This window comes from Castor canadensis, chromosome 12 (assembly GCF_047511655.1).
Source record: "Castor canadensis chromosome 12, mCasCan1.hap1v2, whole genome shotgun sequence".
In the NCBI taxonomy this organism is placed as follows: Eukaryota; Metazoa; Chordata; class Mammalia; order Rodentia; family Castoridae; genus Castor; species Castor canadensis.
The window spans coordinates 58520212-58540212 of record NC_133397.1 but is presented as its reverse complement, the minus strand read 5'-3'; the positions used below and the strand labels follow the sequence as shown (position 1 = coordinate 58540212).

At 34.4% G+C, this 20001-nt stretch overlaps 1 protein-coding gene across 4 annotated transcripts; it reads right to left on the bottom strand.

The window, feature by feature from the left end:
- Positions 1-4411: 4411 nt before the first annotated feature.
- Etaa1 (ETAA1 activator of ATR kinase) lies at positions 4412-18025 on the bottom strand. 4 transcript variants are annotated; one of them, XM_074049859.1, is made up of 6 exons: positions 17676-18025; positions 16441-16569; positions 16053-16129; positions 11956-12068; positions 9676-11720; positions 4412-5009 (listed from the first exon to the last, which is right to left on the bottom strand). In XM_074049859.1, exons 1-6 carry the CDS (start codon positions 17896-17898, stop codon positions 4891-4893), a joined length of 2706 nt encoding a protein of 901 aa, XP_073905960.1. In that variant the 5' UTR covers positions 17899-18025; the 3' UTR covers positions 4412-4890. The 4 variants fall into 4 exon arrangements, with proteins under 4 accessions (XP_073905960.1, XP_073905962.1, XP_073905961.1 ...); XM_074049861.1 differs by having other exon boundaries at positions 17786-18024; XM_074049860.1 differs by lacking the exon at positions 17676-18025 and adding an exon at positions 17236-17655.
- Between the last annotated feature and the right edge of the window lie 1976 nt (positions 18026-20001).

Here is a 20001-nt window from a genome sequence, read left to right as displayed (position 1 = left end):
TTTTCTTCACCAAGACTGGCCTCAAACTTTTGATCCTCCTGCCTCCACTTTCTGAGTGGCTCAGATTATAGATGTTTACTACCATGCTCATCTTAGGGTTAGGTACTTTTGATTGATATATCAAAATACCAAGACTTCAATCTCTAACAATCTTTGCTTTGAAGTTTGTCTGATATTAATACAGCAGTCCATATTTCTTCTGACTAATGCTAGCATGATAAATCTTCACCATATTTTTAGTTTTTATTGTAGGTAGCAGTAATAGCCATGGACCACATAAGGACCTTTTGGTTAACAGCAGACTGCACCAACAATGGTGCTCCCAAAGATTATACCAATGACATTGTAGTTAGTGCTGAAGGCATGGTTCCAGCAGTATAGTCTGTCTAGAAAATGTGAAGCCGAGTTCAAATCCCAGTACAGCCAATTAAAAAATAAGAAAAAAAGGTAGTCATCTTAGTTTGTGTAAGTACACTCTGTGATGTTCACACAGGATGAAATCACTTAACATTGCATTTCTCAGAATGTATCCCCATCACAAAGCCGTATGTGACTGTGGTTGCCTCTTTGCTTTTTTAAATCCAGTCTTGCCATCTCTTATTTTTAACTGAAAAGCTTAAAACATTTACATTCCATATGATTAATATAGTATCTTATCATATTGCTATTGGTTTCTAATTGTTTCATGTGGTCTCTGACACCCCCCCACCTCTTCTAGAATTGTTTTTAATATCTCATATTTTCTGGATTGGATTATTAGTTAAGTAGTCAAGTTACTTTAGGGATTATAGTATAGATCTTCAATTTATCAGTCTATCCTCAGGTTATATTATACTTCATGTAGTATAAGTTTACCACAATATACAGGCAATTGATACCCTGAATGAAAATGCAGGACCATAAAAATGCCCAGGGGAGCCAAATACAAAGAAATCTTAGTAGCTATGGTAAAATTTACTGTTGTTCTGTGACCTTTAAAACACTAAAGGCTCTAAGTCAGTAGTATAGAGAATTTTTTAAAACTAGTATTTTTGTGTAATATAAACCATTAGAAATATTGAGAAATATTTTTGTAAAAAACGTGGTCAAGGAGTTTGGAAGGTACATTCTCTCATATAATTAACAATGTAGTGGGCATCTTTTCTGTCATAAGTTGGTCCAACACTTTAAACTTTGTTTTTCTTAACCCTCCCCTTTTTGGGGGGTGCTAGAGACTGAACCCAGAGCCTTAAGCATGCCAGACAAATGTATACTATTGAGAAAAACTCTACTTTTAATGTCATTAGTGAATAATTCCTCTAATGTGAACTGGGTTTTTGTTTTTGCCAGTGTCACTTCCTCTAGGACACCTTCATTTTAAATCACAACCACCTTCTCCAATCACATTGAAAACTTTGCCTAAGTACCTCCGACTGCTTGGTTTCAAAAGGTGCCAATACTCTCAATAGCTACTGCTAGTAACTCCACTTATGTTGGACTTGCTTTTTACTCTGAATGTTAGTCCTTTTGGAGTTTTGCTGAACTTCCATGTTTATTGGTTAATTTCATTCCAACTTACCCACTTCTGTAACATGTCACATGTGTTTCGCACTAGGAGAAAATGAAGTATATAAGAAGCTTAGTTTTCAGTGTATGAACTGATTTACATATAGACAGAAATCAATCAGTGACAGATTTCCAAGGAAATGACATGACTGGTCACTCATCATGATTCACATGTGTTATTTAGCAATATATGGACTGAGCAGCTATAAAGTCAGAATCTTACACAATATATTAATATGCTAATACATTGTGTAAACAGAAATCTACAGACAGAATAATAAGGATAAAACATATGTCCTTCTGGCTGAAACAGAATGGACAAACTACATAAAAAAGTAGATTTTAATGATACTGAACATCCAGCAATTAGGAAAGTGAGAATATGGGTCTACACAAAAGAATAATGAGTACTGGTACACATGGATAATTATACAAAAATTTTTAAGTGTTATTGAAATCTCTTTGAATGATATTTGGTTAAAAATGATTAAGTGTTATGGAGCATATAACATATAATGTTAAATCATGACATTTTTAAGGCCCAAAGTGTTAAAGTGAGAGTAGGTATTTATCATTTTGTACCCTTGGTATTTTTTTTTTTTTAGAAATCTCAAATTTGATTCAGTTTGGGTGTTGCATGTTTTTGTGTTCCACCTTCTTTATAAACTCCTGACTTAATAAACATTACCCCTTTTTTTTTTAAATCACAGTATTTGGTGTTAAACTACCAGAGTTCAAGCTTCAGCTCCAAATTCTATTTGTGTGATTTTGAGAAAGTCATGTAATCTACTTTCCCTGTCTGTAAAATGGAGTAAACGTGTTACTTTATGATTGCCTTGAGAAGTAAACGAATTAAATATAGTTAAAGTGTTTAAAACCATTCCTAAACACTTAGCAACATCATATAGGTTCAACAATTATGATTTCCATATTAGTCAATGGACTTTTTAAAAAGGTATATACCTGAAATCAACACCTACACATACTCATTTATGAGGAATAAGAGAAGGCACAATGACAAGTTTGGTGTTCTGTTTTTGAATTCCACTAGTGATAATGAACAGTGTGAACTTGCAAAAACTGAAAATCATGGTCTGATTTTAAATAAATTATCACATATCAATAGTGTTAAACTAAATTTAAATTGTTCCTAGAAACATTTTCCAAGCAGTGAATTCTAATCAGTGAGTCAGAGTCAAATTGATTCAATGGGAGCAAGGCAGAGTCTCTGCAACCAGAATCTCTCTAGATTCATTCAAAATTTAACAAGTCATCATAAACAGCAGCATTAAGTAGACAGAAAATGAGCAAGGTTATCCCTGGTCTTGCAATTTAAAAGCTGGTCACAGGGCAGTGTGTAACAATATAAGGCAATGTTTTACAGTGCGGTTCATGTCTACATACAAGTGACTTGTGTCTATAGTAAGTAACATAAATGATCCTAGGATCAGGGTTATCTTTCTAGAAGAGGAAAAGAATAATGAGAGGGGCTCACTCTGTAGTAGGCTCTTCTATAATGGCATAATTGGTAGCAAGTTTTCTGGGCTGCAAAAATAGCAACAGAGCGTGAGCTGGAATTCCCTAGAAATTGCAAAGAGCCCAGTCAGGAAAACTAGGCCGTCCTTTGCATGCTCATTCACGGCCTGCTCAACCCTATGGTTTCCAACGATGGCTTAAGAAGGAAGAATCAAGATAGGAAAGGAGGGTGATATGAACAGCAGGGGTAACTCAATCACGGTCAGGCTTAGATGTGCTGGATGACTAAGCCCCAACACCCAGAAGTGCTATGAAGTTTCCTCTGAAAGAGTTTTTTAGAGAAGAAATCAATTTTAGTGAAGATGATCACGTATGAGTTTCAAAGAAACAGACCAGCAAGTCTATTAGGCCAAGTATAAACGAATGACCAGAATAAGTACTCTAGAGAAAGCAAGTGGTGAGCAAGGAAAAACTTACTCAAAGAGAGATAGTCAAAGGATTTCTGTGAAACCACATTAGAAAAAGATAGAAAGTATCTCCAATTTCCTACACAGAAACTTACTTGCATTTATTTAGGTTCTTTATATATATATTCTTAGAAATCTAGGTTACCCTAAAACCTGCTGCTCTACTCCTGTACACATGAAAACATCATTTACAAAATGATACACACCTAATGGACAATAACTATCACATTATAACTCTAAGACACCTGCATAGTGAACAACCTTCATTCCCTAAGTGCTTCATATCTGTAACTTTCCTAAAACCATTTAGATAGAATACAGCATCCTTACTGCCCTCTAGTTAGGCTTCTACTAGCTCAGCAAGTAGTAAACAGGCAAAAAAGGGGAAAAAAAAAAAAAGAGGAAAAGATTAGAAAAGTTAATTAATTGAAGGGAAAATTGCGGTTACAGGAAAATTGAAGACTCTCATCTTGATCCTGGAAAGATTCAGTCTATAAAATAAGGAATAATAAGCACTGTTATTAAGTAGTACTTAACATGCTTTTAATTATATTTTCATACTGTAAAATATTTCCTCAAATTATTTTATGCAATAATACTTTGAAGAAAATGGCATAACTGTCTTAGTGTCCAGAAAGATCATTCTAATATGAGCTTGTGACTTTGAAAATAACAGCAGGAATTTTTCTCACCTATACAATACAGAAGTTGGGTCAGATGATATCTGAAGTTTCTGCCAGTTCTAAGTGTTAATGATACTACATTTCTTATATAGCTAATCCATTATTTCCCTCTTTCTAAATTAGACTTCTAACATCAGTGCTTCCCTAAACACAGTGAAAACTTTACAAACCACCAGATTTTAGAAATATTAAAATTCAAATCTACTTCCAACTAGGAAATGAAAGTAATTTCCTTACAAATTAAACTGAAGTTCTTTATTTTCTACCACACATGTTCCCAGGAATATGGAAGATTAATTAAAATTTGGAAATGTATAAAAACCTTAGCAAGTTACTGAAAATAAAACTGTAAAATAGACTCAAAAATAAGTTAAGGGTTTGTTTTAGGAAAAGACATTATAATAAAAACTAAGTAGACTACCTTTTTTGGGCGATCTCTGCAATCATAACATTTAAATATGCTTTCTTCTATACAATCTCAGTACATGATTGCTAACTCTCCTGAATTTCCAATTTACATGTAACTAATTTCACATACATCCCCAAAAGAAAGGTTTCATTTATTATTGTAAACATTGATTTATTAAATAAAGTAGAAGTCCATGCTTTATAAGTCAGTATTAAATTTCTCACAGAGAAATCAAGAAAAAAAATTTCCTATCATAGATAGTTATCAACAATCTTTGTTAAGTCTTCCAACTAATATTTCACTAAAGAAATTAAGTGGGAGCTAAATTTACAGAAGACGGTTGTGCTTTTGCCATTCTTCGAACCAGTGCTTCTTGTCTTTTTCTCTGAATTTCTTCAGGAGAATACTTTCTATTTTTCTCTTCTTCCTCTAAAAATTAAACAAAATAAATGCATTAATTTTATACCCATAGTCACTCTGAATATGTGATTTAATTTCTGCATTTTTAATCACACAGATTTGTCATGTTGCTTTGGGTATTAAATCCCACTGAATAACTAAATATAAGATTCTAAGTACACACATACATACATATACATAATGCTTTAGATCAAAAGAAAACTAAGCACCAATATTTATCTCCTCATTTTTTACTTTTTAGTATGAAAAAATTCCATTTAGTTTAAAATTATTATGTAATAATAATCTTAAGGATAATGATATTTAACTTATATAATCTATGAATGTATACATCTTATAAACAAACAGGGAGCTGGGCGCTGGTGGGTCACTCCTGTAATTCTAGCTACTCAGAACAGGAGGCAGAGATCAGGAGAATCATGGTTTGAAGCCAGCCAGGGCAAATAATTCATGAGACCGTATCTTGAAAATATCCAACACAAAAAAGAACTGGTGGAGTGACTCAAGTAGTAGAGTGCCTGCCTAGCCAGTGGGAAACCCTGAGTTCAAACCTTAGTACTATCAAATAAACAAAACAGAGATTTTAAATCCTATATAAGCTATAATGGAAAGGAAATAAAATACAATTGAGTAAATAATATACTTTTCCAATATAAGCCATATTAATATCCACAACTACACAAGGTTTGGATTTCAGCCATTGAGGAAAGATATTTTAGAGTAAAGGAATGGAATCTCTCATGTCAAATTTGTCACTTGTGACTCACTGTTAGAAATTACATTTTTATTTGGAGGATGCACTCTGTAGAAACTTTAAAATAGTCTCTATTAAATTAGTAACTTGAATCTTTGTATTAGAAAATATTTTCTCATTTGTATGACATTTTAAATTTAAAAGCACAGTACTTATATTCAAGTAAACTTTTATTGATTGATTAAACTATGTTGCAAATGTGCTTTGTAGAGAAGAATTCATAATACTGTCAGATAAGAAATATTTAAAAACTAACATCAAGAAAAGAGAGTTTGTTACATTTCTTTTGTTAACTAAGGGAGGCATTTCCCAACATGTATCTTATGTCTTTCCTTCCTCTCTTGCTATAACCAGAAATAGAAGAGGATATTCAAGGTAAGAAATATGTATTTCAAATAACCCTCCAGATGATTCTGATGTCTTTCATTTCCTAAGCTAGTTACTTCACAGACTTAAGCTATTTTTCCTTCCAGAAAGATACTAAAAATAATTAGCTTGACTAAGTATCTGACATTTTAGTCTCAAAGAAATTAAACTCAGAATACACATACATATACACAGCTTAGAGTCAATTGGCTATAAGAATGGGAGGAAAACAAGTTGATAATCTACAACAGTAGAAATGAATATAACTTCTTAAAACAGGTCTTAAAAATGGCTCGATGACATGGCAAATAATTTCAAATGAAATAGTCATGCCATAAAAATCTGATTTTCCCCATAAGCCCTTCATATAACTCAATCTATAATGAAAAACACTTACAAACTACTGCAAGGCATTAAGCGAAAGTAGCATTTCTTAATTTTAATTTTAAAGCCTAAATGTCAGCAATTTTTTTTCTCTATAGGGCCAGAAATATGTTAGCTTTTGCTAGACCAAGTACTCTCTTATTTCAGGTACTCAACTACACCACTGTAGCACAAAAACAATAATGGACAGTATGTAAACAACTGATAATGCTGTGTTCGAATAGAACTTGAGGACATACAATTTTCAAGTATCATAAAATACTGTTCTTCTTTTGATTTTTTTCAACAATTTAAAATGTAAAAGCCATTTTTAGTGTTCTGGCTATATAAAAACAGGCTGCAGGCTGGGTTTGGACAGGCCACAGTTTGCTAACTCCTGCCTAAATCAATACGAATTAAGTGGGTTTTGTTTTAAAGATACTCCTTAGAGAGCAGCTTGCTACCAAAATAAAGGGAAGTAGAAACAGTAAAAAACACTGAGAGTAAGTGCTATCAATAAACTCAGAAAAATTGATAATGTATGCTAAAAGGCAGATTATTTATCCATAAATATGCAAATAGGACAGTAGATAGAAATTTCTGGAAAGCTCAAACACTCCAGAGATTAGTCTTTAAGGGAATCTTTAATACATGTAAATAAACTCACAATGGAAACCTATTTCAATGTTACAATATTCTCGCCCTTTAATATAAATTCAGATATTTACATTTAGTATAAACTGACAACAATTTTTAAAGCTTCGAAACACCTACTCTGGAAAATAATATGCTGTTTTGTTTTTGTTTTGGATGGTACTGGGTTTTGAACTCAGGGCCTTGCACTTGCTAGGCAGACATTCTACCACTTCAGCCAATCTGCCAGCCCTATATTATAATATGGAAAAACATTGTTGTCAATGCTGGTAAGTACATAAATTGGTCTCACTTTTCAAAAGGAAATTATGCACTATATCAAAATTCCTAACATTCTCATGTCAGTTTTGTCTTAGGAATTAACAAATACAATCACATAAGCATGCAGAAATGGATGATACCACGGGTGCCAGTGGCTCATTCCTGTAATCCTGGCTAATCAGGAGGGAGAGACCAGGAGGATCATGGTTCAAAGCCAGCCTGGGCAAATAATTCGTGAGACCCTATCTCGAAAAAAACTCATTACAAAAAAGGGCTGGTGGACTGGCTCAAGGTGTAGGCCCCAAGTTCAAACCCCAGTACCATAAAAAAAGAAAGAAAAATAAATGGAAGATATTCACTAGAGTACTGTTTACAGTTGTAAATGTAAAAAACTGCAACCATGCTAAATTTTCATCAATAGAGAAATAATTATTATGGTAGATCCATAAAACATACATATAATATGTGGTCACTAAAAGAACTAAGGAAAATCTACATGTACTAACAGGAAAAGACAGCTATAATACATTAAGGAAAGGCAAAATTAAGTTGCCAAATGGTGGGCATATAGCATGCAATTTTCTCTACTTAAACAAATCTACAGATACATGCATACACACACACACCTTTTTACACGCATAGAAAATGGACCATGATGTACACCAAATTGGTAATAGTGGTTTATTCTGACAAAATCTTTGTGGGAAATGAAAAACTGACAACTTATGACTTCAAATTATTCTATATTGTTTCATTTCTTTTTAAACAACTAGCATATGACCATTTTAAATTAAAGGAAAGGTAACAAATAGAAACATGACTTAAAATAAGAAAACTGTAGTAGTAATGCCAATAACCACAAAATCTAAATGATATAAAACAATGTTAAATGAAACTAAAAACTCACTCAATATATTAGCAATGATCTACATAATAAATAAGAATCCTAAAGTTGGCTTCAAGTGAAGGAGGTTGATTAAGAAAATCTATAATTATGCTAGCCCAAGGTCAGCATACTAAGTGCTGTAACAGAAGTCAGCATCTCTGAGAATGTGAATCTAAACCATTGTGTGTAGGTAGAAACATTGCGTATTAAAGGACAAATAGAAACTGGCCAGGCAGATTTGGTGTATGCCTGTGAGGGCGCTATGTTTCTGGTGAAGGTAACATTTGCAAAGACAAGCTGCAAGAAAGCACTGAGCACTAAAAACCACAAATCGTTAGGTATTCTTTTTTAAAAAAAACATAACAGGATCAGTGAATAACAGACTTTTCACAATACATTGCATGATACTCATTCAAATATTTATTATATATCTTCTAAGTGCTAGATGCCATGGTAGGCCTAGGTATTCACTAATATGAGACAATAGTCACTAAATATTTAATTGTAACTTGTGATAAAGGAATGAAGAAATTAAGACTTACTAATGGACTTTTCAAGGAAGGGCTCTGTGATAAATTATTTTGAGATGCAAGGAATAAGAAAGTGTCAACAAAAGGGTGAGAGTGGAGAGGTCAAATGATGGGAAGGAGTAGTTTTACTCTAGACAATAATAGTTTAGGAAAAAAACTTAATTTGAAAGACAGCTGATATAGCTGAAACTTAGCTGAACAGACAAATTAAGGATAGATAATCCAGGGCTTTGCAGGTCAGTGTGAAGTTTGTATTTTATCTGATATAACTGGCAGCCACTGAAGGTACTAAATAGGAATGCTATGTTTGCCTATAGGGGTTTAAAAGGCTATTTGGAGACTAGAATCAAAAGGGACACATAAAAGAACTGCAATAATTTAGTAAAGAAATGTAGATTTGGATAAAGGTAGTAGAGAAAGTCTCAAGATAAAATTTTTGAGGTATATTAAATGGAACTTACTGAAAAAATAGAGCATTAGGGAAAAAAGGAATAGGAACTGGAAGAATTAAAAATGGCAGGTTACATCAAATTAGTAAATCACACAATAGTAAATCTAACACTTTGGATACACACATGTATTAGAATGATTTTTCAGGAAATAATTCATAAATTATTCAACAGACATATAAGGAGTACCTACTGTATTCTGGTCATTGTAAAAGCTGGTAAAGAATTGATATAATCTTTTAAAAAATAAGCTACCAAGTCTTTTAATACTGTAGAAATTTTCAACAATCTCTTTAAAAATTCTAGTCAAGCATCAAAGTTTTTACCTTGTATGTTACACTAAAAACAAGAAGCAACTAGTTTTACTACTTTTCAAGATGGTACATCTCAAAGAAAACTATTTCATACATACCTTTGGGAGATTGCTTCAAAGGCTGAGAAACTTTTACCAATGATTGCTGCTGATCAGCCTCTCCAAGTAATGAGTTAACAGACGTTTTCTTTTTCTCCAAACCCTGTGAAATTTTGGTAGTGGGGGTGCTTCCTGCTAAACAATTTTGATTAAACTGAGAAAGAGTCTGAGAATTTTTCATCTTTGTAAATGCAAACTTTGGAAATCTAGCTGTTTTGTTAAGGCCATTCTGAGCTTCATCCGTTATAGTCCAATGGGATAGTTGCTGGGTACTCAATTTCTTATTAGTAGCTATTTCTGTGTTCATATGATCTGAACTCACATTCAAACTTGAACTTTCTGCAAGAACCGATTTGGAACTATTCACTTGTATTGGGACACTAGTGTTACTCCAAGCGGCATGCAGATTGTTTATCTGGCAATTTGAGTTCTTAGAGTACATAGTCAAATTTGTTGTAGCATCCAAAAGAGCTGGAGAATTTCCACATGTTTCCATTTTCTCCATCCTCATTGATTTATTTATTTGTGAGTTATTTATCAAAGATGTTTGCATTGAAATGCTACCCAGATTCAAATACTTTGATTGCACCAAATGACTTCCTTCTTTAGACGGAATAGACAAGTTTCTGGCTCCATGTTTAGAACTATTATTGATTTCAAGAATACTTTTTGACATCTCACTGTCCTTTACAACGTCTTGTTGCTGAGTTAGTCTTTCAATATCATCACATGCTTGATATAATAAATCATCATCTACGTCATCTGCTTCCCAGGTAGTTTCTAACTGATGACATGCATTAATAATTTCATTGGCAAGACATGGATCATTCCAATCATCAAAAAAAGAACCTAATTTTGATGCAGTAGTCTGATTTGAGTGACTAACACTGGTTTCATTGACCAAGGCTGCAGAGCCAAAAGAATCAATATTAATAGGTTCTTTAAAAGATTGATTAAAAATGGGCTGATTTTTTTGTTCATTAGGACATCTTGTTCTCAAAGCAGACCTGTCTGCAGAAGCACATACACTAGAAGTAAAGTTAGTATGACTATCTTCTACTTTTGTCAGGTTACATTCAACTATACAATCTTGACTTTTGTTTTGAATAAAAGCATCTCTGGAAGATTTCTCAAATTTCATTTTATTTCCTGTAAAAGGCAGTTTGCTTGATTTATTGTTTAGATCTGGCGAACATCTATTTTCTCCAGCATCTATTAGTTGTTTGTTACGTGTCTTTGAAGGAACATCCTGTAACATTTTTGGATCTCTTAACCTGACATTTAGATTTATTTTTGCTCTTACCATATTTTTATCATTTTTACTAATAAAGGTAGAGACTCCCTTGTGATCAGTAACTTGGGCAGTTTTAGAAGGGAAGAGTTCAAGCTTTTCAACATTTTGCATAACAAGAGGTTCATTACTTAGTAAGCTTTCCCAGTCATCTTCAAAATCATTAGTAGTAAATGCATCAATGTGCTTATTAGAAGCTTCTGGCTCCTTAGTGGAGGGAGTCACAGAAGACTTTGTCATTATGGGAGCATCTAATTGAGAAGAAAGCGATACTGGGACTTTATTTGGCAGTTTTTCAGTGACAAGAGTTTCATTTGTAATGATTTTCTCCTCTTTTGAAGAACTGTTTGTTCCAAAGACAGTACTACTGTTGTTCAAAAGAGCATCTGACTGGTCTTGGCTTAGCAGCCCACTACATCTCTGAGTAGAACCATCAAAAATGGCATTAAAGGCCGCTTCAGCATTTTGGTCAAATGGTTTGTGAATACAGTTTTGGTCATTTGCCACAGATGTCCTTGTATTTCCTTTCATTGATTTCTTCATTATAGCATTATCTATTTCAGGAACTGTATCACATAATGACTGCATGTATACATAATCTTTACAATTATGTAAAGTCTCTGTTTCTGAAATCATCTGGATAAAATCATGATTCCTCTTGTTTTGCACTTGAATCACATCTAGCTCTTCCATATTTTTATCAAACTGCTCAGCCAATTTTATAAGTTCTTTTTCTCGATTTTGTGTTTTTAACCTATTAAACAACATTTAAAAATTAGAATGAAGAAATGTTCTAAGACTCAATAAAATTTTCAGTTGCTATTTAATATATTTTGGCATGTTAAAACTCCAAAATTTTTATCACAATTATTTTAACTCCAGAATTTTACATGTCAAAACAAAGAAAATTTGACTATTTTTATATATTCAAAAACCAAGACATTATTAAAATATTTGCTTCATCAAATCATAGAAAAGTTGGAACTCACTTTGTACAGCTGATTTTTACTCTTGATTTTTCTTTTGCTACACTGGGAGTACAAGGAATAGCAGTGTCACCAATCCACACACCCAGCATGGAGTCTGTTGTTGGTTTTTCATCCTTGGAAGGAGGAAAAAGGTATAGGAGTAGCAGGTTTTTTTAAAAAAGGAAGAAAAGAAGAAAAATGAAATGAAAACTACTTCAAATTATTTTCCTAGAGCAATCGATTCTGGTGATAGTTGTTTAACAAACTCAAAAGCAATGAGAAATTGGAAAATGGCAATAAAAAGTCACAAGAAGTAATGCATTCATGTTTCTGGGATTAAAAAATATCCAGAATTAAGATTCCTTATTTTAAAAACACATTAGGTTTAAAACTAAATTACTTATCAAATGCATATTTAATATAAGAATATGAAAGAACATTTTTAATCAAAGGAAAACTGACTTATTTATGTTGTTCTAAGATGCTCATCAAAAGCATAATCAGAAACAAACTATGTGGCAGAATCATCAGAACTGAAAATAAAGACACATAGGAATTCTTTTTTTTATCACCAAATTCTTTAAATTTTCTTTATCGCCATTATACTTTAAATTGGGAAACCCATGTTGAGTTAAATTGAGAACACGAATTAACGTCAGGACTGATTAGAAATTGAAAGCAAGGTCAGAACTAATGCTAAGAATGAGGCAAGCATTAGGAAAATAGAGAAAATCTTTAGGAAAACATCATCTTAGACAAGTATTTTCACAAACAAATTTAAGAGAATGAGTTTTATGTGTTAATTGCAATGCAAACCCAGTTTTTAACTCTTTGTATAGTAACCAGGAATATAAATAACCAAAGACCAGGTAAAAAAGTAACCTTATTACTAGATTATAGGGTACTATGATAGCTTAGTAGGTAGCATGATGCTGGGCATAAAGAAAATGCTTTTTTACATTTCTTATAAGGTTTAGGAGAAAAAACACCCTATATAACTTGATACTTTAAAATCCTAAATGAATCAACAGTTTTCTTAATGCCCACTTGAATCTCCTTGACTTTAACTTTGCAAAATACTCAATAAAAATCAGTAATTTCACTTTTGGACTCAGTAGTTTCCCTTTTTTGCCACAACAATCTTGAAGAGAATAATATTCTTAATGATTTAATTATGGACTCTGCCCACTTACAAGTAATTTTAAGTTCATTCAATTTAAAATTATGACTTCATGTGCAGAAGTCCTATACATTTTTGTACACTATTTGTGTTTTACTTTAAATTTAAAATAATTACATAATTATTAAATCCCAACTACAATCTAGGAGCCATGTAAGGTATTTAAACATATTACTCCAGTTCATACTAAACAGCATACTGTGTCAAGTTGTACAAATGAAAAAAAGCAGCAGAGGCACGCTCAAGTGGTAAAGAGCCTGCCTACCAAGCAAGAAGCCCAAGTTTAAACTCCAGGACCAACAAAAAACTAGATGAAAAAAGAAAACAAGATATATACCACTCTAAAACAACTATAAAAAGTTTTCACTGCAGAAAGTGAAATGACTATCTAAAATGGAAGAATGTAGCCAGGTGCCAGTGGCTCATACCTGCAATCCTAGCTACTCAGGATGCAGCCATCAGGAGGATCAAGGTTTGAAACCAGCCTGAACAAACAGCTAGCAAAGTCTCTACCTCGAAAGAAAAAAAAAAATCACAAAAAGGGGCTAGCGGAGGGGCTCAAGGTGTAGGCCCTGAGTTCAAACCCAGTACTACAAAAAATAAAATAAAATGGAAGAATGGAAGAGCATATTTTTTAAAATGTCATCTCTAAAAATATTAAAGGAGAATTAAATAATGATTTGAAGATAACTCACCTAAAAAATACCAACATAAAGATTTGTCGTTATGAGAACATGACAAGCTTTAAAGGAAAAAAAAAAAACCTTAAGTCAGATGCTGGTGGCTCACGCCTGTAATCCTAGCTACTCAGGAGGCAGAGATCAGGAGAAGCACAGTTCGAAGCCAGCCCAGGCAAATAGTTCATAAGACCCTATCTCAAAAATACCTAACACAAAAAGGGTTGGCAGAGTGGCTCAAGGTGAGGCCCTGAGTTCAAGCTCCAGTACCACAAAAAAACAAAAAAACCTTAATACTATCAAAGATTCACATGCTTTAAAAGTTCTCAGTCAAAAAAGGGTAATATTTATAAGCAACTAATTTCACTGGATTTTGTTTTCTTTGACACAAGTTACCACTTGCATACTGTTGCTATTTCTTTATGTGAGCTATTATTTCCAGTCCATTTAGGTAAAGGATCCAATAATGTACTCAACTATCTTTTTATCAGTATTTACCCTGGCCAGCCCAAACACATTTTATGATGCTTCTTTCATGTGAAACCCACAATTAATGAAGATCTAATGTTAACTTACAAAGTAAGTAGTATTATGGCACAAATGCTATTTAGCTAATGAATTGTACCTAAAATGAGTTTCTATGACACGCCAAACATGGAATGTAAAACTAGTAGCAACAGAGTTGTTTTGACTGTGCTAGCTGCAATTCTGTACACTTCATAATGGCTAAGAAAAGTTTATTTCCCATCTCCTCACCTAGATGGATTCTTCATAACCATATTTTGGGACAGTACCATCTGTTGTTTATGGTCAACACATAGTAACTATTCATGGACATACTAAGGAGAAATACAATTTCTCAGAGAAATGTGAAGTAAAAACTAGATGCTCTCTGTATTTTAAGGTTGTTAAATAAGGGAAAAAGAGGAAGAAAGCAAAGAAGTTCAGAATGGTTTCATGTATTGGGCCTATGTTTCTTAGTGACAGTAAAAGGACTCATGGTACATGACATCAGTTATTGGATTCTTTTGTGTCAAATGACTGACTTAAACTTATGTTGCTATTTTACTCAAGCAGTACAAGAATGGAAATGAAGAAAAATCTTTTGAAAATGGTTCTATTATAGCAAATAATTAAACCATCATAATTAACATCCTTACATTATAGTGCTCTATAATTTATTAGAAGTTTTTATCTAATTTAATCCTCATAATAATACAATGAAGAGAGGGAGACAAGTAATAATTCCAATTTCTGGCTGAATGAACTGAGATTTGAGTTTAAGGACTCACCTAGGGTCACACAACATAAAAGACTGAATGAGGACTAAATCTAAATCCCAAGGTTTTTTCTAGTTCTAAAGTGTTTCTTGGTGGTTTTACAAGCCAGTGAGTATTAACGGCAATTTCAATGGAGAGAATTTGTACTATAAATAGTAAACAAACACTAATAATAAAAACATGACAAAAGTTTAAATTTATATTAGTTGCTATTCTATTATTTCAATAATTTGAAAAATGCCATGTTGCTAAATACAATATTAAAGACAAAAACAAACATCAAGTTCTAGTAAGAAAGAAATCACTACTCTAAAAAAATTTGAAAATATATACGCAGGAAAATTTATGCAGTTGGCCCTCTCCATGTTCTACACCCATGGATTCCACCAACCACAGACTAAAAATAGTCAGGAAAATATAATTGCTTAAATCTATATAGAACATGTATAAATTATTTTTCCTTGGCAATATTTCCTAAATGGTATGGCATTACAACTGTTTACATTGTATTCGGTATAAGCAACATGGAGATGACTTCAAGTATACAAGAGAGGCAGGGGTATGTAGTGCAGTGGTAGACCCCTTGCCTAGCATGTGTAACACCCTAGGTTTGATCCCCAGCACTGCAAAAAATAAAAAATAAATATAAATTTAAAATATGGGAGGATAATGTGTAGTTTACATGCAGTTTACACGTAGTTTTCTGTAAGGCGTTTGACTATCCATAGATTTTTGACATCATGGGAATTCTGGAACCAATCCCTCCTGGAATACCAAGGCAGGACTACACTGTCAATTTTACATTATGTTTCTCTTTTCCAAACCCGCTCTTCAGGAACAGAAAAGATAAAAGTAACCTTTATTGCCCTATTTTTGGAAAAGAGAATTATGTAAAGCAAAACGTTTTTTATATAAATGCACTGCATAAGCAGTTCGTACATTTCTCACTGTTTTAAAACACATAAAACTAGTGATATTTACCTGAGGAGCAATACGATTAACAATACGTGAAATCTCATCACTATCTGTGGAATAAATCTGTTTTCTTCTTCCTTTACCTAAAGAAGCAAAGACCTTTTTATAAATTTTAGACAAAAATAATTTGTAAAATGTCACTCTTTAGAAAATTATCCTAATCAGTACAACTTAGATGACTGTGCACTAACATTACATACATATCCTAGATAAAATTACATAAGATTCTCTGAAAACACCTGCTGTATAAAAGATTATGGGCTGGTATGAGACAGAGTTCAAACCCCACACCCACAAAAAGAAAAAAGTTAATATTTCCCAAGTGAAACTGTATAATTAAGTCCTAAACATTCATCAAATATTTATCCACATAAAAGTGATAATAACAAATTACCTAACTGTTTGGTCAATGGAGAATTCTGATCCCAAAAGATGTCATTCTGTCCATCTGGATCATTTGGAGAACTGAATGTACATGATAATAAATCCATTTTCAGCACTTGCCTTGGTGTTTCATACTTTTCTATATAAAATAATTAGAATATCTGTTGCATTTTAAAGCATTACTTTACTTCATAATACCCCAAAGTCAAATAATAGTTTAGACTACTTTTTATAGTCTAACAAAAAGTTTTCTCCTAAAGACAATTACTTTAACCACATCCGAAATGCTTGCTTCACATTATAAAATCTGCCATAACACATCATAAATTTAACATTGTAAACACTAAGTATACTTAATTTGGTAGGTGTTTGAACTTATGATACTGTGAACGCCGTCACTCCATTCACTATCACTAGGACTGGAGATTTTGGAAAACCACCTGTAATGTTTAGATACATTTCAAAAAAATCAAATGTATCCCAACAGAAACTCCAGTAAAAAATCTTCTTGCCTCCTTTCACCAACTTTATCAACCTACATTAATAACTACTCCAAAAAGCATTAATGATCCGTTTCTTGGGGAAAGTTTTGCCCAGAATCACTTAAAATTTTTATAATTTGTGTTTGTTCATTCCCAAGTTTGCTTTATGGGAGTAAATTAAAGGCATGTAAGATAACAAAAGCCATCATGTAAGAACACGCTCTGGGAGAAGGCTTTTATGTAAGTTTTGCTGGTATCGATTACAAGTCATTAAATGGATCAAAACCGAAGAGAATGAAAGGAAGAGGCCCTGGGTTCCCTACTCTATGGGAACGCTACACGCAGCAACTTCCGGTGTCTGCAGGGTGAGGTGGGACATCACCAAGGCTCTTCACGTGGCCCCTTGCTGAGGTCAGCCAGGATCTAAAAATAATAATAACGTTTAAGGGGAATATGGATTTTGCTAGGGTAGCAAGCAGGGCGGCTACGTCTCCCCATTGCACTACTGATGACTGCAGGAGCAGCCTAAAAACTATCTCCCCCGACCAAGGCCACATAATAGGTCAACGCTCAGGGACAGGCTCGGACTCGGGAACCCCGGTCGTGGGAGCCTGGTGCACGGGTCACTTGGGACTCGTGGACGCAGAAAGAAGACCCGGCAGGGACGCCGGGCTCCACCTCCACCCGCACCCCGGCCTCCTCCAATGGCTGGGCTGAGGAGCTCCGAAGCCACGGCCAGGCGGCCGCGCTGCCCACGTCTCACCCTCGGGGTTACTTTTACTGCACGAAGCGGCTGCTGGGCGCTGCTCCTGCGGCCGCCCCGGCCCGGGAGGCCCCTCTCCCGCCACGCGGAGCCCCGAGCGGCGGGCCGACCTCGGGCGCCGCCTCCCCGGCTCGATCACCGAGTTGCATTCCTCGGCCGCGGCCGCTTTGTACGGCGTGTTCTTCAGGATAGGGATGTCCCCGTATTTCCTTCGCCGGCTCATTCCGATGACACCCCCACTTCTACCAGCCGCTTCTTTTACATCTTGCAACCCGAGGCGTAAAGTCTCAGCATTACAAACCGTACTCCGCGCCAACGGACGCCGCCATTTTGGCCAGTGTGGCGCGCGCAGGAGGCTGCCGCTGATTGGCTGCGCCCGGGAGAGGGGCGGAGCTATCGTGATGTGGGCGGGGCTAGTTTCCACAAACCTGGACCTGAGTTTGCCTTGCAGGAGATTGGAGTCTAGCTTCGCACTATGAGATTGGAAGGAATTGTAGGACGGTGGCCGGGCCCACGTGGCTGAGACAGAGCGCGTTAGGTGGGGAAAGAAGACTAAATATACTCCTGGATGTTTATTGAAATTGCAACAGAAATTACACATGCCTCTGATTTAGATTTTTGCGTACTTTACAGGAAATAAAAGGTTTGGATTACAAAGGGCTAAAACTTATTTGTCATAGATGATACAGTATGTGCATAGAAAAATCTAAAAAATGTAGGAAAAAATTATTAAGCTAATAACAGTTTCTAGATACACAATTCAAGGATCAATTGTGTTTCAAGAGATAATAACAAGCATAAAACACAAGTCTTAAAGAAATGTGATTCATAGTAGCATATGAGGTAACAAATTATTAGGAATAAGTTTAACCAAAAATTTCCACCTTTACAAAAGAACTATAAAATATTTAGGAAAGAAATTGAAGACCTAAATAAAGGAAGGGCTAATGCTATTCTCACAGGTTATGTGATTTACTCTTGTTATAATGTCAGTTCTTCCAAAATGGATTATAGATTCAGTATAAAGTCTCAGCAGAGGAGAGTGTGTATGTGTGTAATAGGACAAATGTATCCCAAAATTTTTATGGAAATGCAAAGGGCCAAAAAAGATCTAGGAACTTTTGATCTCTCAAAGAATAACAAAGTTGGATGCCTACCAGTTATCAAGACTTACAGTTACAATAACGACAGTGTAAAGGTATAAACAAATAGATGGAAGAAACAGAATAGAGAGCTGTAAAACAGACTTCCACATAAATGGAGACAAGACAAAGATGACCCTCCATTTTGAAAATAAATGGTGCAGCAGGGGTGCTTGCCTATAATCCCAGCACCAGAGGGCTGAAGAAGGAGGATTGAGAGTTTGAGACCAGCCCAGCAGGAGCTACATAGCCAAGACCATGTCCAAAAATCTACAGTAAAGAAAAATAATTTAAAAAATAGTGCTTGGTCAATTCGATATTCATATGGAAAAAGAAAAACATGACTTGTCCCTGAAACCATGTTCTTAAATCAAGTACAAGTTGATTAGAAATTTAATTGTAAAAGAAAATTATTTTATAGAATGAAATAAATTGTCTTCATGACAGAAAATGCATTTTAAGTGGAACAAAAAGTCACCAATTACAAAGAAAATAATTATAAATTTGACTGCATTAAACTGACAACTTGAGGACTTCTGTCCATCAAAAGGCAACATTAAAAGAATGAAAGGCAAGGCACAGTAGGATAAGATATTTGTAAGATCTGTAATTAATAAGCTATTTAAAGAACTGGACAATAAGGAAAATGTAGTGTTGAACAAGCTCATCACAGAAAAATCTAAGTGATCAATACACATGTAGAAAGGAACTCAAGTTCATTTATTTATTTGTTTGGTGGTACTGAGGTTTGAACTCAGGGATTCATGCTTGCTAGGCATTTACCCTTACCTTCATTTTTAACCAGGAAAATGAAATTGATACCCATCTCGAACAGGCTAAAATTAATAGAAGTATCCAGGTACTGTCATTCACCACTCGTGAGATATAACTTGGTACAACTAGTTTAGAAAACAATTTTTGATCTAACAGTTCCACTCTTAGGACCCAATGGGAACTGTTCATCAAGACACATTTTATAAAAATTAAAAATGATAGAACAATAATGTCACCATTTGTAAATCGGTGGCCATTTTATCCTCAGACCTCACTTGAGAAACTCCCAAGGACAGCCCCACCATTAACAGAAATTCTCACACTCTAAGACAGCTCCACTCCTACCAGAGACTACCTCCCATGTGCTAACTTCCTTAACCTCCCTCTTCTATAAAAGCCACGCCTTGCCC

What these genes read in the sequence shown, in the direction of transcription:
- Etaa1 (XM_074049859.1), bottom strand. Translation starts at nt 17,898, where the DNA reads ATGAGCCGGCGAAGGAAATACGGGGACATCCCTATCCTGAAGAACACG. An exon ending in CAGTAAAAGTAACCCCGAGG is followed by an intron (nt 16,570 to 17,675) that starts GTGAGACGTGGG and finishes TATTTTATATAG; the next exon opens with AAAAGTATGAAACACCAAGG. An exon ending in TTAATCGTATTGCTCCTCAG is followed by an intron (nt 12,069 to 16,052) that starts GTAAATATCACT and finishes CCTCCTTCCAAG; the next exon opens with GATGAAAAACCAACAACAGA.